Source organism: Aspergillus sclerotioniger, assembly GCF_003184525.1.
Source record: "Aspergillus sclerotioniger CBS 115572 chromosome Unknown BO94scaffold_12, whole genome shotgun sequence".
Lineage (NCBI taxonomy): Eukaryota > Fungi > Ascomycota > Eurotiomycetes > Eurotiales > Aspergillaceae > Aspergillus > Aspergillus sclerotioniger.
The window spans coordinates 1-21,481 of record NW_020291002.1 but is presented as its reverse complement, the minus strand read 5'-3'; the positions used below and the strand labels follow the sequence as shown (position 1 = coordinate 21,481).

Sequence of the window (21,481 nt, the reverse complement as noted above, 5' to 3'; positions counted from 1 at the left end):
ACTCAACAACTGGCCTGCTGGCCCAATGGTAAGGCGCTTGACTACGGATCAAGAGATTGCAGGTTCGAGTCCTGCGTAGGTCATTTTTTGAGTTTTGATGTGCTACCTACCCTACTTATCGGGCGGGATTCATTTCCTTTTTTTGTTTTTTTTTCATCTCTGTTATCGGTTATCTTATCGGAATCAGATCGATCCATGCGTTGGTGTTCTGTCCCCAATTGTAACCACCAAGTATATCACAGTATCATTATTTCTGGACCATACAGGAAGTGAGCCAACGTCTGATGAGTAAGTCACTATCATCGGTATAGACATAAGGATGTAAGCATATCATAACTCGAGGTACGAGGTATATGATATCAGGAATTAAGTATGCCAGATACTCTTCCGTAGGCAGTAGAGTAGGTATAACGAACCGCGCAAATCAACACCAGACACAGCCAGCCAGATAGAATATGTCCGGACTGGCTTAATCTGATCGCAACCACATATCCACAACCACCCACAACCCAAATCCAACCACCACCGCCACGCAGCTACTAATCCCCCCCCCCAACCTAAGGAACCAACCCCTCCGTCCCCGCCTGATAAATCCTAACCCTCCTCTCATTCTCCCTATTCACCCCCCTCCTCCACTCCTCCCCATCCCCCTCCCCCTCCGCACCCCCAACCCTAACCCCCCCTCCACCCCCACCAACACACCTCCCCCCCCAACTCCCTTTCAAGATACCCCGGCCACAATTTCCCAAAAAACCCATATATCTCCAACCTCTCCAACCTCGTAAACCCGCCCAACGCATGCACAAAGAGTAAATTATCGCCTAGACCCCGCTCCTCAGCCCCCGGTTTCATTCCCCCGGGGTGTTCGAAGTTCGCGTCCCAGCCGACCCGGAGGTATCGGAGGCCGGTGGCGTGGGTGGATAATTGGGTGAGGAGAAGCACCCAGGGCCAGATTTCGGAGCGGCGCCAGGGGACGAAGATGTCGAGGGAGCGGAGGAGGGTGGTGTTGTGGGGGCCGATGAGGGCGAGGAAGGTGGTTAGGTGGGTGGGGGTGGTGAGGGTGAATGTGTTGTGGGCGTAGAGGATGGGGAGGGATTCGGTGTGGATTTGTTTGTTGAGGGTTAGGAGGGATGTATCTAGGGTGTGGTGGTGGTGGTGGAGGGGGGATGGGAGGGAATAGGGGAGGGGGGTGGTGAGGATGGGGAGGAGGGCGAGGTTGATGGGTTTTTGGTTGTGGGTGTGGGTTTGGGGGATAGGGGTTGGGTCGTCGGGGGTGAAGCGGTTGATGAGGAGGTGTTTGTAGATTTGGATGCGTAGTTCCGGGGGAAGGGAGAGGAGGAGGGATTTGGGTTGTGAGGATGAAGATGAAGGTGGGTTAGTTGGGATGGTGTGGTGGTGGTTGTTGTTGCTTGGTGGAGAGGGTTTAAGACTCAAGAAGGTATTGACGGTGTCGGTCTGTGTAGAAGCCATCGCCATGGCGAGGTTGGAGTATCGTGTCTCTCCATGAGAGTCTGAGTCTGATCAAGTGCCGGAGTTGTCGGGAATACAAAGGTGAGATATGTATCACATGACGGTAGACCGGACGCCGAATGGGTAAATAGTCCGCGAGCCGAAGCTGCGTGCTGATAAGGTGCTTATCGAGATTCGATGGTGTTGCAGGGAGATCCGAGTTTAGTGAAAGGGTATTGGTCGATCAGGTTGTCCAATGGCAATACAAAGCTACAGTTGAAAAGTATTCGACAGAGAATGGCATTAATTAAATAGTTAATTGAGCAACTCCAATCCAACAACACCAACATAAAGTGTAAGATGGGACACCTTTCAGACCTCCTCGACACCCACCAAGCCCGACCGACCGAAGTCAAGACATCATGGCAAGGTAAAGATCATCACCACTCCCTGGACCAGCGCACCGACACCCGAAACAAGTCCCAGAGGGATCGTAACAAGGCGTGCAAATGCAAGGTCGAGTCGGAAGTAAAACGGCTTCACTTTAGGGCATCGAGGACATGGAAGTCATCAGCAAGGGTGGAGATTCTGTGGCTCTTTAGAAGAGCTCAGAGGTGGGACGTCTACTCTAAAGTGATTCTTTGAACTGTAGGCAAGATTGTTAGTAGGCATTCTTCATGACAGAGGAGAATCTCCAATGTAGGGGGGAGGGGAACTAACGTAGAGTCGCTTAGTTTTCTGAATGATGGGGGGAGATGCCCTCTTTATAGGATTGCTGGAAGAGTCTGGTGCGCTAGCCGTAAGCGAGGTTCCCGATGTTTGCTGGGTTTGTTGCTCGCGGGCCAATCACCGCCCGTGAAAACTCTTCACCTTCAGCCGTTGCCGTTTCCGTGACATTCCATGATGTTTTCTTGACTAATTGATCCATTGCATCGGACAAGACTTGCCTGGTTGTGCCGTGTTTATGCTGTTGGTGCCTGAGGATGGGTCGGCCAACATAACTTGTGTTTAACATCAAATGAGGATGGACTACGGCATCAACACGGCACCTCCCCGTACAGAGTAGTTAGATACCCACAGCTAGAGAATGATGATCTCTATGCCCTGATTCCAAACCATCCAGGCAACAACACCACATTCTATCTCCACACCACGCCTGACAGCCTCAATCCCACCACCTCAAAAATCAGCCCCGTCTCAGCTCACCAGGAAGCTCCATTCTACAAGCATCATGAGACAGACACATTTACTCCAAACCCAACATGCCGATAAAAAAAACCCATCGTATACAAAGATACGGAGTACACGGAAGTAAATTCATCCAGACCTCCGGCCCATCTCAGGAACTTAACTTCAGCTATCTTCAGAGTCCCCGATTTGGCTCAATTTTCAGTCTAGATGAAGTGTATCAGGTTTCAAGACCCTGCAGCCTTGACCGTTTGAGATTGATGAGCGGTAAACAGCGCGGACCTTGTTGCCGGTCTTACTAGGGTGTTGGTTTGGGTTTGGGATTCCATGGTGCTGGATAGATAGGTCTACACGGCTCGGGAAGTACCTACCCGAGTGGAAGTATTGGCGTTTCTGGAATGTAGCCTATTGGAACTTTGAAGAGGAGGTTGCCCTGGGTGTGTTGTTTCTCTCGTCGTCTGTTTGCTCTACTTGAATGCTGTCGTAGAGGTATAACTCGTACCTGTACAGTTGCATATACGCCAGCTTCCATCAATACGAAACATGCTACTACTCCGTAGAGACTGGCATTAGCACACGACAGTATAGACCGGGGTAGACCCTGAATGCGCCATCGGATGATGGTCCCTGCCCAGCCATCCCTTGACTGCAGCCGAGCCGAGCGCGAATTATCTACCCCCGGGCCAGGCTAATTCTCGGAACTTCCGCATCACTCGGCTTCTGGTGCCGTATGCCCTAAGTATAGCATTTTACTAACCAGTAACACATATCCAATAGATAGTCGGTGTAGACACACGCTCATCCTTATGAAACAACACACTGTTGCACCAGCACCAGCAACAGCATAAAATTTGACGGGATCTCTGGAATATTCCAAACGGCCTCGAAATTCAGTCAAAACACCAAATGACTTCATCCCTTTGGCGGGAAATTAGCCCGCGGGTAGACCGACGGAAGAAAGTTAAGCATTGGGGTTGATCGCCAGGGCCCAAGGTGACTGATTCTTGGGTGGTGGTGGAGATGATCGGCACGATGAACGAACGGGAAGGCGTCTGTGCCTTTGTTTATCCCGGGGTAGGACAGTATGAAACGAGGGTTCAAACAACCAAGGCAAACTTTGTGCTTCTGGTGCAGGGTTCAGGGTTCATGGGTGATGGTATGCTCCGAGGTGTTGGTGTTGGTGTTGGTCTTGTTGATGTCCTCAAGTATATAAATCCCCTCGATGCCCATCGAATCATCTCCCTCATCATCAGCATCACAATCTCACTCTCCAACACAATCAATCACTTCAATTCCATTCCCGAAAGCTTCCAGCCTTCAATTCCACCCAAATCATCAAAATGAAGTTCACCATCGCCTCCACCCTGGTCGCCACGACCTCCCTCCTCTCCGTCGCCAACGCGCAATTCTCCCTCCCCAACATCCCCGAAACCTGTCTCGAGATCCCCCAGGTCCTCGGCAACAAGCCCCTCCAGCTCCTCTCCTACTTCCACAAGGAAGTCTGCGAGAAGAACTGCACCGCCACCATCAACCAGCACAACCAGTACCTCCAGCAGTCCGTGTTCCCCCAGATCATGAAGGACCTGGACCAGAAGCTGGACATTTCCGCCAGCGAGCAGGCCTCGTTCCAGAAGATCCAGACCCAGGTCGAAGCGGCCATCAAGAAGGACTGCGTCGCCGAGGGCAACAAGCAGCTGTGCAATGACCTGGAGGGTCTGGCTGATTATGGTCTCTGTGTGCTCAAGGCCACCGAGCCCATCATCAAGCAGAACATTGGCCAGTTGAAGAGCTCGGTTAACATTACCGATGCCGACTGCGCTAAGATCAAGTCGATTGATTCCGATGCGACCGTGTGGCAGAAGACTCTGCCCGCGTATGTCGACAAGTTTGCCCAGATCTGCGAGAGTGAGAAGAACTAGGTATGTTCCTCTCCCATATCTCCCTGCATGGTCGTATTCGGGACTAATTCCTCAACCAAGATTCTTCCACTGAGGGAGATCTAGTGCGGAAACGCAAACCTGCTATATCGCAGGCCGTATAGTGGAGGAAGATCGGGTATCTTGCAGCTTTGTTCTGAGTCGAGTTTACTTGACAGTTGATGGTCGACGCATGTAGCAGCATCCGGGATGCTAGCTATCACTCCTTTGGATCGCGTCTTTGAGATTCGCAGCAATTGAGTGTTTTGTGTATTTAGTATCGATTAGTGTTTTCTTTCGGGGAAGCAATGTGAAGTATCTATTTGCTTTGTATACTGACTTCATTGGAAGAAATTTCATCATACTGCCCTGGGTTGATAGTCGGCCCGATATGGAACCTCAGACATGGTGGGCTTGATAGTGGGAGAGCCGCTGAAGAATGAAGTGAGATTCTTCTTGAAATCGTGAAGACGACAGATGACAGGCCTGTAATTTCCGTTTCGAACGGGAGAGAATCGAACATTATTCTGATGGCCAGCATTTTGGCCATGACAGTCTCATTGGGGTACGCCTTCCTACAGGGCCTTGCAAATGCCTCCCAGGAAGCCAGTCCCATATCTAGAACAGTCGAGGTGGAAGATACTTCCTACTAGGAAAAGCCAAGTCGCATAAATTACAGAACGCGAGATGGATGATACGCAATCGAACCGTGGTAGCGGGAAGTAATGGCTTATGGTTACATGTTCTGTAAGAAAGTCCAGTACTTTGTGCTGGCTGTGTAGATCCTGACCCAGACTCCTGACAATACTGTAGGATTTGCCTCCGTTGAAAAGCAGACACCTTTCTCCTTGTGATATGGAGACGAGTAGAGGAAGAAAGAAAAATGCTAGACGATGTCTTGGTCGCATATCGGGAGATATGATTTCCATGGGCCTTACAAGACAAGGTTACAATCCTACCGTGAAATCACACCCCACAGACAGCGTTCCATCCGTGGCGTTCAGCAATAAAAGAAACAGAGTTTCCGTCTCACGCGGTGATGTACTCGTGGTACAACACTTTGGTGGTGCCTCCGAGGCAGTTACGTTGCTCTTTCCCATGAGGAGTCCGCTGGGGAAAGCATCAAATCGCAAGATCTCTCCTTAGCTGTTGCTTGCCAACTTGGCAGGCCAAATCCGAGAGCCAGATAGACGAGATCGACGGGCCTGGGGTGGTATACTATCCGTGGATTATTCCTGTGTGGCTGCACGAGGAAGCCAAAGCCAATTCGCTGTAAATAGTGTGCTCGTAATGGAGCATTGGATCCATCCTAAGCACGTTCATTGTTCCAGAGTCTCGACCCCGCAATTCGTACTAGGGGTCTCAGCCCAGAGTTTGAACACGGAGATGATTCGAGGGGGATTTTTCAGCGTGGCTTTGATGTAGCATCGCGTTCAAAATCGTCAAATCTCTATATAGAAGCCTCTAGCGACCAAGTAAATCGTTTTTACTAAAACAGACTCTGTCGTCAAGTAATTCAGCATGGCAGTCTCGGCAGGAAAGCATACCTACCAGGTGAATGCTCTCACGGTTCTGCATTTGGAAGCAAGATGTGCTCACTATCGATAGGACGCAATTGAGAAGCTGAATTCCACACAAGCGGGATTCAAAGTCCTGGAAGAGCGGCGAAGGACGGGATACAAGGCCGAATGCTCGGGCTTGGAACAGATGCCAGAATGGTTACGCCGTCTTGGTTACAATGTCAGTTGTGAATTTCGATGATCTGGGGTAGGATTTTGGCTAAACTGCATCTAGGTCAGTGATCTAAATCGCTTGAATATTGTCCACGTCGCCGGTACAAAAGGCAAGGGTACCACGTGTGCCTTTGTGAGCTCAATCCTGCTAGAATATCAGCGAACAGTTGGTGTCCCTCGCAAGATCGGTCTTTATACTTCACCACATCTGGTGTCGGTGAGAGAGAGGATATGCATCAATTCACAGCCAATTTCAGAGGAACTGTTCGCCAGATATTTTTTTGCAGTGTGGGATGCCCTAGAGTCGTCTGCTATCAAGGAGGAGCTTGATCCGGCCCAAAAGCCTGGCTACTTCCGATTCTTGACTCTGATGTCGTTCCATGTCTTCCTAAGTGAGGGCGTGGATGCCGCGATCATCGAGGTTGGAGTCGGAGGAGAAACTGATGTGACCAATGTCATTCCACAACCAGTAGTGACTGGTATCACTACGCTCGACATCGATCATGTGAAAGTGCTCGGTGCTACAATTGACAAGATAGCATGGCATAAAGCAGGATTTTTAAGTCTGGATCTTCGGCTTTTACGGTGTCTCAGGTGCCTGACGCAAGGGAAATCCTCGAGCAAAGAGCGCAAGAGAAAAACGTCAATCTCGGTACTGTGGAGATTTGTTCGGCGCTTCGTCATATCAACATCAAGCCCACCGAGGATTTCCAAAAAGCAAATGCTTCGCTCGCAATCGTGCTTGCATGTACCTTGCTGAATATATTCGGGATTGAAGCCAACACAAAAGGGACAAATCTTCCCACGCAATTCGTTCAGGGTCTCGAAAAAGTGGTGTGGAGAGGAAGGTGCGAAACCGTGGATACTGGCCGCCAACATTGGCATCTGGATGGCGCCCACACCGAACGTAGCCTGGAAGTAGCCTGTTCCTGGTTTGGACGAGGATCCCATGCAAAGTCAGTTTTTCCCTGCAATTTAGAGCCACCCCACGTTCAAGCTGGGAGTAATAACCTTGCAACCTTAGGGATTCACCGCATGTCCTCTTATTCAACCAACAGTCACTGAGAGATGCTGCCGAGCTTCTAAGAACCGTTCACCGGGTGATATACGAGAGTTGCAAGATGACCTTCCAGTATGCGTTGTTCTGCACCAACACTACATACAAAGATGACAATCACAAAGCCGGTAAGTTAGTAGGACTCTTTACCAAGCTGATGAGCATCGAAATTCTGACTGCATGACCTGATCGAAGACCTTGTTAACCGGAATGTCAACCCACAGGCTCTCAAGAGCTTGAGTTTGCAGGGGGAACTGGTGGATGTCTGGCATGGACTCGACTCTTCTACGGAAGTAGCAAAGGTCTTATCAATTGAAGAGGCCATTGAATACGTAAGGAACATCAAGGGCGGCACACCAGAGACCGAGATCCTAGTCACGGGAAGTTTCCTTCTGGTGGGGGGTGCCCTCATGGTCTTGGAAGATAAACATGCTGTCCCACAGATGGCCACAGCCCAGTAGGATGGGCTCTGCCACAGGTCGTGATATGAAACCGCGCCTTTGGAGAACTCAACTTCTCAGAAAGTCAATTAAACAAAGAGTGGAGTTTATGCTTTTACTATGATCAGCCACTTGTTCAGCGTCCATAGTGTCCTCTGTCTGGTTCTCCATTAACCTTTCGCTGTGGTGGCCCCGGAAGGTTGTTTAGTTGTTTCTTTGTTTGCCAACACCTGGCCACCCCTTACCCCACCAGCATCATAACATCAGGATAACCATCCTTATTATGACACCAAATTCTGATGCCTCAATAGATTGTCGGAAATATTCCCCTTCTAGAAGACCTCCAGCCACCTAGAGGAGGCCTCTGGCCAGCCAGAGGTTTCCGGTAGCAGAAGTCACGCCTCGCCTCTGTGGGCTATATATATAGCCCTGAGGTCCTTCCCAGTAGTCCCTTGGGAAGGGCGGGGACGGAGCACTGTCAGATGCTCCCAAATTCGGACCATCTGGCTCGGGACATGTCCTTTGGCTGAGTGGTCAGTCGTCATAGATGGGGTTCTCAAATACGGCAATCCCAACAATCCGATATCGTCCATGCATACGGCCGCAGGATGATGAGCACAAGCGGATATGAAATTGTCCTGTGAGTCCCACAACCAATCTGTCAACATGGAGAAGCAAGCCCGCTAGCTACCCCTAATAGAATGGCGCTGGGCAAATTTGACTTTCTTTATAATCTTCTGCCCAATAGGCTCACACGATGGCCGAAAGATATGGGCTGGCGACCCGTGGTCCGAATGAAGATGCTATGGGTACACGGGCACACAAAGAGAGAGATTGCCTCCCTCCAGTAGTAGCGTACCGCCGTCAACAGATCTAGCTACATATATAAGGTCGAGGGACTACTTTGGACTTCCCCGGGGACAGCATCCTCACACGTACTGTCATAATGGAGGTCGCGCTGGAATGCAATTATCAGGTACATTTCTCAACCTCTACCTGTTGCCGATCTAATATCATATAGAATGCTCTGGGCCTGTTGAGATCTCGGAAACGAAAAGGCCGGCCTACAAAAGTCGCAGATCGTCTTCCAAACAGAGACACGGGAATTCACTTGGGGATACTGAGTCTCTATGGCATGGGAGATTGGTTGCGAATACTAGGCCATTCTGTACGGTCTCATAAGAACACTCCCAGAGACATCATTATCATTCTCACACACACTACAGGACAGCGTAGTCAACAGCCTCAACGTCGTACATATCGCAGGAACTAAAGGCAAAGGAAGTACCTGCGCTTTCACTCGCTCCTTCCTTCGTACACACGGGGCAAGGACAGGCTTCCCCCAAAAGATCGGGCTATACACATCCCCCGATCTGCGCTATATCCGAGAAAGAATCCAAATCAACGACCAGCCAATCACGGAACAGCAATTCGCGCAGTACTTCTTCGAGGTATATGAAAAGCTTATAGACCCCTACCTGACTGAAGAAGAATCACCTGCACAGCCACGGTATCTCCAGTTGCTGGCCCTACTGGCCTTCCATACTTTCATCAGAGAAGGGGTGGATGCAGCGATATTTGAAACACACTCAGGAGGAGAATACGATGTCACAAACGTGGTCCAAAAACCCGTCGTGACCGGAATCACCTCCCTTGGATTCGACCACGTCATCCAACTAGGCCAAAACCTCGACAGCATTGCCTGGCATAAAGCGGGGATCTTCAAGGCCGGAATACCTGCCTTCTCCGTCCCACAGGATGAACCCGCCGCTGAAGTCCTATACGAGCGCTCCATCGAGAAAGGAACCACCGTCACCTTCGTCCCTGTTAACAAGTCTCTCCCCATGGATGCAAAGAACCTCAGCGTTCCAGTACAGCGCGTGAACTGCTCCTTGGCCCTGGAGCTGGCCAGAACATTCATCAAATCGAAAGCCCCGCACCAAACATTAGAAACATGCGACATCATCCGCGGCATCGACGATTTCCAATGGATGGGACGATTTGAAATCATACAAGATGAAATGAACACCTGGTTCTTGGACGGGGCACACAATACCATGAGTCTCAATCAGGCAGCGGAATGGTTTGCCACAAATACATAACTATATCGCGGATTCCCGAAAGTAAGACACCACATAACTTCCCAAAGTCAACAGTCAACTAACCCATAGAATAATAGATTCTGCGTCCTCATATTCAGCCATTACTCAACGGTGCGCGATGGTGCCGCTTTCGTAGAGGACCTCGCCCGGGCGCTTTCCAAACATAAAACGATCCCAGATCGTGTTATCATCACGACGAATCAACCGAGATTGGATGGGACATCGAGATTTGGTGCGTCCTCCCTCCCCACCCCAAAAAGATAGAATGCTAAACAATATCCCATCAATAGACAAAAATGTCAAAATACCCAAAGTACCTTTCTCCGAACTATATTCTGATTATGCTTCCCGCTGGAAACGAGTGAATATTGATACACTCACTCATCTTGGGTGAGCCAACAGTCGAGGGGGCCATACTACTCGCCAAAGAAATCAGTAATCAGAGACGTGGAGCGCAGATTCTCGTGACGGGTAGTATACATTTGGTCGGCGGTGCACTTGATATTCTGCGACCGCAGCCTTAGGTGCATCATGGGGTTGGGCTTCCTACCATGTTTCTCTCATTGTACATCTGATTTGTTTGATTCAGTGTAGTACTTACTTGTTATATTTTCTGTTGGAACACCTTATTTCTACCTTATATGCCTATGAGACACTAAGGATATATCTCTCTTTGTCTACGGGTTAGTAGATTTGACTAGTATTTCTCAATCGTATCTTGCATATGGAGGATTGATTCTGTTGCTTACGTTTATTGGGTAATATAGACCACCGTGGATATTTTCTAGCGTCTGTTAGGATTTCGGTAGTATGTGTCTAGTGTAGGATATAGAGTATACCGGGTTTGAAATATACAATACGGTACTTGATGATTTCCATAAGTTCTAGAGGTAGTGTGATTCGCGACGGTTCTACGTATGTATAGATGACGGAGTAGATGTGGTTTGTTGGGCTATGCAGGCATACGTGTGCTAGCATGCGAGTTTGTGGTTTGGATTTGTGAAATTAGGAACAGGAAATATAAGAGGGACTAGGATGAGTGATGGATAGTGTGGGAGGAGTCTGAGATTGGAAATTGTTTGGTATTATCGTTGGATACATAATGTCGTAACTGCTCATTTACTATCCGAGTTTCCCTTGCTCTCTGGGGGATTGCTGCTCGCATTTCCGGCACTTCCTCCACTGTTTCCTCCTCCGCCTCCCTTGGGGCCTCCCTTGCTCTTGGACCCTCGTCCACCGCGTGGCCCTCGAGATGAGTTGCCTCCGGAACTACCGCCTTCGTTGGACTTGCCGCCCCGGTTGTTATTGCCGCCGCCGCCACCACCTCCGGAAGATGGTTGTGCTTCACCACGGCCTTTTCCGCGGCCCTTTTCTCCACCGGGGTTGGCCTTTCTCTCCAATACAACGACCTGACTCTGGGCGACCGAGACAGGGCTAGCAGCGATGGCTTTATGAAGCCCGTCTGGGTCCGCAAAGTCAATGTAACCGAATCCTTTCTTCTTATCGATCTCCACTTTGAGAATCTTTCCGAATGGCGAGAATGCCGTTTCCAGCAGCGGTTCGGTGACTCCCTGAGATGGGTTTGCGTGCTTGAGAAATGCTTGGGTAGCGGTAGCTGTCGGTCCTGCCGATGCCTGCTTTCCCTTTGCGGCTTTGGTTGGTTTAGGTGTAGTACTGACTGGAGGTGTGTTTGCTTCGGATGGTTCACTAGGTTGTTGGGTATTGTTGCCTTTTTTGTTCTGCGTCGATGTCCCCTTAGATGGTCTGGAGGGCGTTTCCTTCTTGCCTGTATCCGGGGTTGCAGTACCGCTTTGATCGGACTTGGAGGCATCTCCGTCCGTGGCAGCGGCTCGGCCACCTTTTCGGCGACCACCAGACGGAGCGAGCCCGAGGTCGCGCTGGAGAATTTTGGCAGCAGCGGCAACACTTCCGCGTTCCCGTTTCCGTTCTGTTGCTGGCTGTGGCGTATCCTTCGGAGAGTTCTGCGCTGGTGACGACTTCGCGGCCTGCTTGGCAGCGACATTGGCGGCCTGCTTGCTTGCCGCTTTCACAGCCTCCTTGGTAGCTTTGTCCGACTTGGATTTCTTTTCCGGTTTCTCCGTAGCGGCGGGTTGATTTGCCTCCTTGTCGGGCCGTTGTAGCAGCTTCTTCGCTTGAAATTTCTCCGCCTTTGAGTCCTTGTCCGACTTGTGTTTGGAGGATTTGCTGGACTCCTTGGCTTTATTGGCTTTCTTCTCCTTGATGTACTGTACCAAGGGTGTAACAGTCACAGTCTCCTTTTTGTCCTCATTATCGGCGGATTCCACGGCGGATGGCTTGGCGATTGGCTGGGTGAGGCTCTCGAGAAAGGCGATAAACTCGGGGTCCTGGTCGATGGTTCCCTGACGAGCATCTTTGCGCGAACGACTTCCGGCAATTTTGGCGTAAGGCGCGAATTCCAAAGACGGGGGGCCCAGAAGCACGGGGTCATTCGAGGTATTGCGGGCGTCCAAAAAGGGTGTTTGACGGACTTTATTCGAGAGGGGGATGCTGTGATCGCTGGACATGACATGGATATAGGCACGCGAGGGTCGGGAAGGTTTGGCTGGGCTGACACAGTATGCTGTTAGTGAGGAGCCTCCAAGAGGAGCGATTTGATATACTCTTTGGATATTTTGCCCGGCTTGTATTGGAACCAGTCGACCTTTCCACCCCCGATCCTCCATTCCGGACCCAGCGCTGTCTCAAATTCCGCTTGTGTCAATCCGGGCGGGAGACGTCTGACAATGAGTTTCAACCGAGGGGCAGCAGGCTTCGGGGCTTTCTTCGGTGTCGCAGAGGCATTCTTCTGAGTCGCAGCCACGGGGATCTGGAGAACGCCTCCGGTGGACTTGCCCGCAGGGATCTGCGTCATGATGGTGGCCGATGTGAGGGACCTCCGCCCCGATCAGAGTTGAGGAGTCGCTGAGGGAAAAGGGGAAAGGGGAAGTTTGTAAGATTGGAACAAATCCACGACAGTATGAGTAACGGTAAAACAACGATCACTTCTGCAACCGAGATCACCTGTAAGTGGAGGGGTGAGGGACTGGTGAAGCTGTTATCGAGTTCCGCCCGCGCCACGTGACTGGATCCGGGAAGTGCATACCCAACAATCCCCCTGCGGGGAAGGACCACCGGCGCGCATACCGCTCAGCAACCCGTGTGCTCTGGCGTTCGTGAGAGTCTCTCCTTTGGACCCTTGGTACACTCGTTACCTTCTTCTGTGACGCTTGTCTCTTCCGGCTTCAACGCGCCGTGCCTCTCCTATTAATCCATATTGCGCTAACCTCACCATGGTGGATAGTAAGGTCCCTCAGCCGGGACCGGCCAAGTTGAAGCGCAATGCAGGCCCTGATGAATGGCTGGAGGCGGCCAAGGACTGCAAATATCTCTCCGAGTCACATATGAAACAGCTTTGTGAGATAGTGAAGGAGTTTATGATGGAAGGTGCGCTTCTGGCGAGAGTCTGTGGCGACTGGGTTGCAGGACGCTGACGAGGCGCATTTCCTAGAATCAAACATTCAGCGGGTTTCAACCCCCGTGACCGTCTGTGGAGATATTCACGGTCAATTTTACGACTTGCTGGAGCTGTTCCGGGTCTCCGGAGGAATGCCTGATGAATCGGAGGTCGAGCCGCCCAAGACATCACCATCTGTGATAACTTCCGAAGATATCGAACCCCCGTCCACCATTACCGACCCTAAGCTACGGAAGAAATTGAGGAATTCCGGACACTCGGATGAATTTGCAGATGAGAACAGCAGTCAGCGAGGCCGATCTTCCAGCTCAGGCTCGAAGGAGGTGACATTGAACCGGAACTTTGTCTTCCTCGGTGACTACGTCGACAGAGGATACTTTAGTTTGGAGACTCTGACATTGCTCTTGTGTCTCAAGGCGAAGTGAGTATGCCCATGCGCATCTATCCACTGAGTCTAATCTCGTGCTCTAGATATCCCGATCGAGTTACACTGGTACGTGGAAACCACGAGTCTCGCCAAATCACGCAGGTCTACGGCTTCTACGAGGAGTGCTTCCAGAAATACGGCAATGCCTCTGTATGGAAGGCTTGCTGCCAAGTTTTTGATTTCATGACGTTGGGCGCCATCATCGATGGCAGGGTACTGTGTGTGCATGGTGGATTGAGCCCTGAAATCAGGACACTGGATCAAGTTCGCGTGGTTGCCAGAGCCCAGGAGATTCCGCATGAAGGTGCATTCTGTGATCTGGTCTGGTCCGATCCCGATGAGGTGGAGACATGGGCAGTGAGTCCCAGAGGAGCTGGTAAGTGCCCTTCCGCCGTGCGTGCTTTCTCTTCTAACAACACCTAGGCTGGTTGTTTGGAGACAAAGTTGCAGACGAGTTCTGCCACGTCAATGACCTGACCCTTATCGCGCGAGCCCACCAATTGGTCAACGAGGGTTACAAATATCACTTCACCAATCAAAACGTTGTCACGGTGTGGAGTGCCCCCAACTACTGCTACCGATGCGGCAACCTTGCCTCCGTCTGCGAGATTGGAGATGACCTCAAACCTACGTTCAAGCTCTTCAGTGCTGTCAGCGACGATCAACGACACGTTCCGACATCACGGCCGGGCCGCAGTGAGTACTTCTTGTAACATATCGCATGGCTACACTTTTATTTTCTCGTCCACTTGCGTTGGGCAAGACATGAGGCGTTACTGCACCGGCGCTGGCGTTGGGAATGGATACAGAGGCGCCCACCGTGAGTGAGGACAGGTTATGAGCATCATATATTACGATTTGGGACCCAGTTAATGAAGTTTATCCTTATGCATACTGGACACTTGGCCCGGGAGTGTTAGTTTACTGTTACATTATCATGAATCAGATGATCGTTATGATACATAAAAGACTGCCGTGTCCTTGCGGCTGAGTTATCAAACTGGCATGTTGTATGAGATGGTGCGCGAAATCAATTCTGCGCGAGGACGGTTATTTCACGCTAATTCGATCGAGACCTTGATTGGAGGCCTGTGGCGGTTCGAAATGGGACTTAACGCAGGCTTCGACGGGTCAGCACGACTCACGGAAATGAGATTTACGCCGAACCGTTTAAAATCTGGCTGCCTTATGGGCTCTGTAGCGAAGGGCGAGTCGAAATCCATACTGGGAGTCGAATAGCGACGTCTCTTCTTGCCGCGTTGGCGCCGGCGGTGTTCGCGTTCGCGCTCTTCCTCTTCCCTTTCCTCTTCCGACATTTCTGCATCGATATCAAGAGCTATCAAGGCAAGCAATGCGATGATGAGGATGATGCAGTTACGCTCGTGCTCGGGCAAACGCCATAGAAGAATAGTCATATTGATTAAGATGGCATTGAGGGAGTAATAGGCACGATGTCATGAACAATTGCGCTGATGATGATTCACTGCATCGTGACGGTTCGCGTACTTTGCCCGGTCGGGTCTAGCGTGTATACCCCGCGACTTCTGATCAGTCTCCGGTCTCTCTTTGTTGACCCATCCTGACTACCGGCTGGATCATGAACGATTACCCTCGTCTCCGGACCGGATGGCAGAGAAGACCATGACTGGATCATTGAATATATTGGTGCAGATAATGGCCGAGGCATGTATGCAAATGCCGCGCAGCTGCCGACCCGGGATGGATTCCGGGGTAGTTCGGAATCCATCCCGGAGGCATGAAGTATATCAGCGAGGAATACTTTAAGCTCCTTAATGAGACATTCTCCATTTTGAAGTTGTCCATCAGAAAAGTCCATCTAGAAAGACAACATCAATCGATATCATGGCAGAAAAAGTCGACGTTCTGATCTGCGGCAGCGGCTCCGCGGGCCTCTGCGCCGCCACTTGGCTTGCTCGACAAGGCATCCCTTGCAAGATCCTGGAGCGTCGGGATGGTCCTATGACAATGGGTCAGGCAGACGGCGTCCAGTGCCGCACAGTCGAGATTTTCGAGAGCTTCGGAGTTGGCGAAGAGCTATTGCGCGAGTCGTACCATGTGCTGGAGGTCGTGTTTTGGGCAGATGATGGTTCGGGCGCTATATGCCGCACAGGCAAGACAGCAGACACCCAACCCGGATTGTCCCATCAGCCACATGTCATTCTGAACCAGGCGCGAATTAACATGCTTCTTATCGAGCTGATGCGAGAATTCAACAACCAAGAGATTGATTACGGGTATACCGTGACGGATGTCAAAGTTGAGAGTCAGCTGTCGGGGGATCCGGAGGCTTACCCGGTTAAGGTTACTGCGGAAAAAGACGGGAAAGTCGAGAGCTTTGAAGCCAAGTATGTTTTGGTATGTGCTTCTTTGTCAGCATAATGGTTGATTACTGATTTTTAGGCATGTGATGGCGCACATAGCACTGTGCGCAAAGCACTAGGGTACAACATGGTTGGCGATAGTACCGATGCTGTCTGGGGTGTCATGGACATGGTTCCACGAACGGACTTCCCCGACATTCGGAAGAAATCCACCATCCGTTCCAAGGCAGGCAACCTGCTGATTATACCCCGAGAAGGAGATAGCTACAGCCTGACCCGGTTCTACATTGAGCTCCCGACTGGTACGAAGGCAAAGGATGTCAGATTAGATGATCTGCAATGCGCCGCCAAGAAGATCCTCAGTCAGTACCAGATTGAGTTCGCGGAGACCGTCTGGTGGTCCGCATATGCGATTGGTCAGCGTCATGCCGATTTCTTCCACAAGGATTATCGTGTTTTTCTCGCGGGAGACGCATGTCATACGCATTCTCCGAAGGCGGGCCAAGGTATGAACGTCAGCTTGCAAGATGGGTACAACATGGGTTGGAAGCTTGCTTCGGTGCTAAAGGGCTTGGCCCATCCCTCATTGCTGGAGACGTATGTACTGGAACGGCAAAAGGTGGCTATCGATCTGATTAACTTTGATCGGTATTTTGCCAAGTTGTTCTCCTCTCAGGGAGATGCATCGCCCCAGGATTTTCAGGAGGGCTTCATCAAGTCTGGGAAATACACTGCCGGTCTGACGGCCCAGTATGACAAATCTCTCATCACCTCCGATACGGGGTTGTCGAAGAACCTCGCTACGAACGTTGCAGTCGGAATGAGACTGCCTAGCGCACAGGTTGTGCGATTCTGCGACTCCAAACCCATGCAGCTGGCTGCATCGCTCAAGTCCGATGGTCGCTGGAGAGTTATTGCATTTGTGGGGGATCTCCGCGTGTCGCAGAACATGGTCGCCTTGAAAGCCGTATGTGCATGCAGTGTTCCAAACGGATACGCGTACTGACCGAGAATAGCTTGGGGATTATCTTGGCTCTGACGAGAGCCCCCTCCACATGTTTCGTGTCAAAGGCGGCGATGCCGACAGCGTTATCGAGCCGATGCTGGTTGGATACGGCAAACGAGATGGCGTCGAGCTGGCGCAGGTTCCAGAATGCTTCCGTCCAATTACGGGCAAGCATCATATCAGAGGTGAGCCTCCTCCGGCCTCCGAACTTCCGGTCTAACAAGGATGAAGACCTTCACAAGATCTTTTTCGACGATGAGAGCTACGATCGAGGCCATGGGCACGTTTACGAGCATCTCGGCATCAGTCCTGACCAGGGTTCTATTGTCATCGTGCGTCCCGATCAATGTAAGTTTTCGTCACCACCGCTTACTATGTAATATTCACTGATAATCTCGTAGACGTATCTGCTGTGCTCAGTCTAGATGGATATAGACGAATCGGCCCATTCTTTGAGGGATTTATGACCCCGCAAAAGAGGCCGGAGCCGCTGGCCGGAAGCAGGCTGTAGTCGGTTACCGTAGGACACGCGTGTTCTGCGATCCTGATGACGAGGAAGTTCCAGCCACGCTTACCAGTGAGCAAAGTTTAAACAAGGATAAGGCAAGCAAGCGGGGTTGGATGAGGTTGTATGGATGACTACTCTTGCTGCTGGAAAAGTATTTATAGTACCATTGCGAACACGTCGACTCCTATATCAGCAATATACACTTGGCAATTCCGGCATATCACCTGTTTTGTTCCAGCACACCCAAACTCCAAGATGGCTCCCCACGTCATTGAGGCCAATACTCAATTCCCCGAACCGACTTCCAAGGCAATTGCTGCGAAGGACGTGCCGGTGACCTCCATCGAGTCCACTGTTCAAAACCTTGCTCAGCTCCTAGCCAGAGCTTCTACGTCCACGGCCGGGCTGACCTTCTACTCGTCTGGGGCCGAACCTACTCGTGTTTCGTATGCCGAACTTCAAAGAAATGCAGCGGAGAAAGCCCGTGCCTTGCTCAGGATCGATGGCCTGTCTCCCTCGTCCATAATTCTGCTGCACTTCGAGAACAACCGTGACACACTCGTGTGGTTCTGGGCCGCAACACTGGCAGGTCTCCTTCCAGCCCTCTCCACTCCATTTGTGCACGATCCGGTGCAGCGCAAGAAGCACTTGCACCATCTGCAGACATTGCTGCAGGAGCCTGTGATTCTCACTAATGAACGGCTTGTTCCCGAATTTTTGGAGCTAGAGGAGCTTCGCCTGCACCCGGTTGAGTCGCTGGGCAAGGCTGCGATCTCGAATGGCCTGGCCTCCACCTACACCCTCCCTGGGATTGAAAAGAAATCACAAGATGCGGCGGTCCTCATGTTGACGTCTGGAAGCACGGGAAGCGCCAAGGCGGTTCCTCTCCGCCATGGCCAGCTTCTGGCAGCGCTGCAGGGCAAAAAGGCTCATCACGGGACCGAACCTGGCGATGTGTTTCTGACCTGGGTCGGGCTCGACCATGTTGCGAGTATGTGCGAGATTCATCTGCATGCAGGTATGTTCCCTAAGCTGCCCATGTTACAAGAACACTGTTGACACGCTGTAGTGAGCCTGGCTGCCAATCAAGTGCACGTTCCGGCTTCCGAGCTCCTGCGCGATCCGTTGCGTTTCATCCAGCTGCTTGACTCGCACCAGGTTGCGTATACATTCGCGCCCAACTTTTTCCTCACGCAGGTGCGGGACGCTCTTACAGACAACTCAGCCGTCAAGGCGGATCTGTCCCGCCTCAAGAGCATCAACTCTGGTGGCGAAGCCAACGTCGTTGCGACCATAGACGGGTTGACCCGTGAGTTGCGTCGGTTCAATATTCAGCGCGAGGTGATTAGTCCTGGGTTCGGGATGACGGAGACGTGTGCAGGGTGTGTGCACGCGCCGGCGTCCCCGTCATACGATCTCGCACAAGGCCTCGAATTCGCTAGTCTCGGGCCGTGCATCCCTGGGATTGAGATGCGAGTGATGCGTCTGACCGCCAAAGATGAGCCTGCTGCGCGTGGCGAGGTCGGAGAGCTGCAGCTCTCGGGCCCTGCCCTATTCACCGGATACTTCAACAATCCGGAGGCCACGGCCGCCGCTTTTACGGCTGATGGATGGTTCATCACGGGAGATCTGGCCTGGCTGGATGACTCGGGGTACCTGAACCTAGCTGGACGGACCCGAGACACGATTATTGTCAACGGGGTCAAATGGAGCGCAACGGAGATAGAAACGGCGATCGAAGAAGAGCGCATCCCGGGTGTTGTGCCCTCGTACACAGTGGCCTTCCCCTGTCGTGCACCTGGCTCTGCCAGCGAAGACATTGCAATTGCCTACTGTCCTACATACGCGGCCGACGATGCTGCGACGCGTTTCGAGACTGCCACAGCCATCGCCAAGACGGCCGCGCTCCTGACGGGGCGGAAACCCGCCCACTTGATTCCGCTCCCGGCGGAATTGCTGGACAAGTCGTCGCTGGGTAAGATCTCGCGTACCAAAGTGCGCACCGCGTTTGAAAAGGGCGAATATGCCTCGATGGAGGCGGAAGACACGGAGGCCGTGCAGAGGTATCGGGAATCCACGCAGCGGCCGGCGAAGACGGAGACAGAGAAGAGAGTGCAGAGCACACTGGCAGGGCTGCTCCAGATCCCACTAGAGGATATCAACGTCGACATGTCAATCTTCGATCTGGGCATCACCTCATTCAATCTGATTCTCCTCAAGGCCATGATCCAGGAAGCCGTTGATGCCCCGGTGGAGATTCCCATGTCTGTGCTAATGACCGAGTGAGCCACCCTCTCCTAATATGAAACTCCGCTAACATTGTCGCAGTCCAACTACCACCGCCATTTCGGCTGCCATTGACAAGCTCCTGTCCCAGCCACCCGTGTATAACCCAATCGTTCCCCTCCAACCCCACGGCACCAAGATTCCTCTCTTCCTCATCCACCCTGGCAGTGGGGACATTCTTGTCTTCATCGCCCTTGCGGCCCAATTCCCAACCCGGCCCGTCTACGCGCTCCGCACCCGCGGCTACAACACCAACGAGCGTTTCTTCCACTCCATCCAGGAAACCGCCGAGACTTACGTGCACTACATCCGCGAAACCCAACCGGAGGGCCCGTACGCTATAGCGGGCTACTCCCTCGGCTCGACGCTGGCCTTTGAAGTCGGCAAGGTCCTCGAAGCCCAAGGCCAGGAAGTGCGATTCCTCGCCAGCATCGACTACCCGCCGCACATCCGGCAGTACGTGCGCGGCCAGAACTGGATCGACGTGCTCCTCCACATCGCCTTCTTCCTGGAATTGATCGATCAAAAGATCATGGCCGAGGCAGGGAAGTACCTCCACGGACAGGAGATCTCGCGCCAGGACGCCCTCGTGCACGTGTTGTCAATTAGTGACCAGGAACGGGTGCGTGCCTTGGCCCTCAACCCAGAGCGACTGGAGCGAATCACCGACATTGGAGAGAACTTCCGGGTGCACGGGGAGTCGTACGAACCGGAGGGAACAGTGGAGCGACTGGACGTGTTCGTGGCGGATCCGCCAAGCTACGCGGCGCTGAACCGACAGGACTGGGAGGAGAACAAGCTGGGAGCCTGGCGGAACTTTTCGCGGACGGAGGTGGGCTTTTACAATTGTCCGGGAATCCACGCGACGATGTTGAACCCGGTGTATGTGCCGGAGTTTGTGAGAAGTTTCAAGCTCGCGATGAAGCGAAGGGGTGTGTAGACACTCACTGACTACTAGCTAGCTAGATATAGTCTGAGTTGTGTAGAAGAGTACTCATATTTGGATAGCATCCGATGCCTTCTTATATAGTATAACCCATATCCCCTCCCTCTATACCCATACCACCATCTCATCATAATAACTATATGCACCCATCACACCCCCCCACCCAACCCCTTATAAACCTCAAACGCCCTAAGCAAATTCCTCCCCTGATCCCCAATAAACCTTAACCTGTGCCTTTCCCCCTCCCCATCCCTATCCCCATCTCCTCCAACACCCCCCTCAACAACCCCCTAGCCTCCTCCTCCCCCACCCACCTCCACGCACAATGTTCCTCCGGCGCCAAAACCACCCCCTCCTCCCACCTCCCGACCCCATCCCGATTCAAAACATCCACCTCCACCAAAAAACTCCACTTCATCTCCCTCACTACCCTCTCACCACGAGACCTCGTCCACTCATCCACAGCCACTAGATCCACGACCTTGGTGACTGTTAGTCCGGTTTCTTCGAAGACTTCGCGCACCAGAGCGGAGAGGAGAGTTGGGTCGGTGGGGTCGGTCGATCCGCCGGGGGTTTCCCAGTGGA

At 52.0% G+C, this 21,481-nt stretch overlaps 10 protein-coding genes and 1 non-coding gene across 11 annotated transcripts; 7 read left to right on the top strand and 4 right to left on the bottom strand.

The window, feature by feature from the left end:
• Positions 1 to 11: 11 nt before the first annotated feature.
• On the top strand, positions 12 to 83 carry BO94DRAFT_t155. Its single transcript has one exon. It is a non-coding gene; the product is annotated as a tRNA-Arg (tRNA).
• A 589-nt stretch (positions 84 to 672) lies between these two features.
• Positions 673 to 1,903, bottom strand: BO94DRAFT_574626 (uncharacterized protein; the record flags this gene model as incomplete). Its single annotated transcript, XM_025615029.1, has 1 exon — positions 673 to 1,903. Exon 1 carries the CDS (start codon positions 1,474 to 1,476, stop codon positions 673 to 675), a length of 804 nt encoding a protein of 267 aa, XP_025467931.1. The 5' UTR covers positions 1,477 to 1,903.
• Positions 1,904 to 3,977: 2,074 nt separating this feature from the next.
• On the top strand, positions 3,978 to 4,556 carry BO94DRAFT_545680 (uncharacterized protein; the record flags this gene model as incomplete). The annotated part of the gene is made up of 1 exon (XM_025613254.1): positions 3,978 to 4,556. The coding sequence occupies one exon, from the start codon at positions 3,978 to 3,980 to the stop codon at positions 4,554 to 4,556; it is 579 nt and encodes a 192-aa protein (XP_025467930.1).
• A 722-nt stretch (positions 4,557 to 5,278) lies between these two features.
• On the top strand, positions 5,279 to 7,804 carry BO94DRAFT_556020 (folylpolyglutamate synthase; the record flags this gene model as incomplete). The annotated part of the gene is made up of 7 exons (XM_025613835.1): positions 5,279 to 5,300; positions 5,537 to 5,589; positions 6,162 to 6,293; positions 6,348 to 6,797; positions 6,851 to 7,242; positions 7,311 to 7,471; positions 7,539 to 7,804. 7 exons carry the CDS (start codon positions 5,279 to 5,281, stop codon positions 7,802 to 7,804), a joined length of 1,476 nt encoding a protein of 491 aa, XP_025467929.1.
• An 887-nt stretch (positions 7,805 to 8,691) lies between these two features.
• BO94DRAFT_594629 (putative tetrahydrofolylpolyglutamate synthase) lies at positions 8,692 to 10,409 on the top strand (the record flags this gene model as incomplete). Its single annotated transcript, XM_025616207.1, has 6 exons — positions 8,692 to 8,759; positions 8,805 to 8,951; positions 9,010 to 9,844; positions 10,022 to 10,117; positions 10,176 to 10,246; positions 10,281 to 10,409. Exons 1-6 carry the CDS (start codon positions 8,730 to 8,732, stop codon positions 10,407 to 10,409), a joined length of 1,308 nt encoding a protein of 435 aa, XP_025467928.1. The 5' UTR covers positions 8,692 to 8,729.
• Positions 10,410 to 10,962: 553 nt separating this feature from the next.
• Positions 10,963 to 12,915, bottom strand: BO94DRAFT_534457 (putative nonsense-mediated mRNA decay protein Upf3). Its single transcript, XM_025611558.1, has 2 exons — positions 12,528 to 12,915; positions 10,963 to 12,474 (listed from the first exon to the last, which is right to left on the bottom strand). Exons 1-2 carry the CDS (start codon positions 12,776 to 12,778, stop codon positions 11,001 to 11,003), a joined length of 1,725 nt encoding a protein of 574 aa, XP_025467927.1. The 5' UTR covers positions 12,779 to 12,915; the 3' UTR covers positions 10,963 to 11,000.
• A 112-nt stretch (positions 12,916 to 13,027) lies between these two features.
• sitA (TOR signaling pathway phosphatase SitA) lies at positions 13,028 to 14,777 on the top strand. Its single transcript, XM_025611557.1, has 4 exons — positions 13,028 to 13,350; positions 13,415 to 13,802; positions 13,853 to 14,184; positions 14,232 to 14,777. Exons 1-4 carry the CDS (start codon positions 13,197 to 13,199, stop codon positions 14,519 to 14,521), a joined length of 1,164 nt encoding a protein of 387 aa, XP_025467926.1. The 5' UTR covers positions 13,028 to 13,196; the 3' UTR covers positions 14,522 to 14,777.
• An 86-nt stretch (positions 14,778 to 14,863) lies between these two features.
• Positions 14,864 to 15,223, bottom strand: BO94DRAFT_545675 (uncharacterized protein; the record flags this gene model as incomplete). The annotated part of the gene is made up of 1 exon (XM_025613253.1): positions 14,864 to 15,223. The coding sequence occupies one exon, from the start codon at positions 15,221 to 15,223 to the stop codon at positions 14,864 to 14,866; it is 360 nt and encodes a 119-aa protein (XP_025467925.1).
• A 224-nt stretch (positions 15,224 to 15,447) lies between these two features.
• On the top strand, positions 15,448 to 17,853 carry BO94DRAFT_44160 (putative phenol 2-monooxygenase). Its single transcript, XM_025607509.1, has 5 exons — positions 15,448 to 16,184; positions 16,230 to 17,117; positions 17,167 to 17,341; positions 17,388 to 17,504; positions 17,558 to 17,853. Exons 1-5 carry the CDS (start codon positions 15,672 to 15,674, stop codon positions 17,665 to 17,667), a joined length of 1,803 nt encoding a protein of 600 aa, XP_025467924.1. The 5' UTR covers positions 15,448 to 15,671; the 3' UTR covers positions 17,668 to 17,853.
• A 66-nt stretch (positions 17,854 to 17,919) lies between these two features.
• BO94DRAFT_623668 (NRPS-like enzyme) lies at positions 17,920 to 20,941 on the top strand (the record flags this gene model as incomplete). Its single annotated transcript, XM_025617167.1, has 3 exons — positions 17,920 to 18,682; positions 18,734 to 19,946; positions 19,993 to 20,941. The coding sequence occupies 3 exons, from the start codon at positions 17,920 to 17,922 to the stop codon at positions 20,888 to 20,890; spliced, it is 2,874 nt and encodes a 957-aa protein (XP_025467923.1). The 3' UTR covers positions 20,891 to 20,941.
• Positions 20,942 to 21,045: 104 nt separating this feature from the next.
• Positions 21,046 to 21,481, bottom strand: BO94DRAFT_464641 (uncharacterized protein; the record flags this gene model as incomplete). The annotated part of the gene is made up of 2 exons (XM_025608075.1): positions 21,046 to 21,148; positions 21,184 to 21,481. Coding segments are annotated over 2 exons (401 nt in total), but the record flags the coding sequence as incomplete, so codon positions are not given.

Bases quoted from the DNA above. Each gene is read 5' to 3' on its own strand.
- BO94DRAFT_534457 (XM_025611558.1), bottom strand. From the start codon at position 12,778: ATGACGCAGATCCCTGCGGGCAAGTCCACCGGAGGCGTTCTCCAGATC. The intron at 12,475-12,527 runs GTATATCAAATC...ATACTGTGTCAG, and splicing joins CCGGGCAAAATATCCAAAGA to CCCAGCCAAACCTTCCCGAC.
- sitA (XM_025611557.1), top strand. From the start codon at position 13,197: ATGGTGGATAGTAAGGTCCCTCAGCCGGGACCGGCCAAGTTGAAGCGC. The intron at 13,351-13,414 runs GTGCGCTTCTGG...CGCATTTCCTAG, and splicing joins GAAGGAGTTTATGATGGAAG to AATCAAACATTCAGCGGGTT. The intron at 13,803-13,852 runs GTGAGTATGCCC...CTCGTGCTCTAG, and splicing joins CTCTTGTGTCTCAAGGCGAA to ATATCCCGATCGAGTTACAC.
- BO94DRAFT_44160 (XM_025607509.1), top strand. From the start codon at position 15,672: ATGGCAGAAAAAGTCGACGTTCTGATCTGCGGCAGCGGCTCCGCGGGC. The intron at 17,118-17,166 runs GTATGTGCATGC...GACCGAGAATAG, and splicing joins ACATGGTCGCCTTGAAAGCC to CTTGGGGATTATCTTGGCTC. The intron at 17,505-17,557 runs GTAAGTTTTCGT...ATAATCTCGTAG, and splicing joins CATCGTGCGTCCCGATCAAT to ACGTATCTGCTGTGCTCAGT.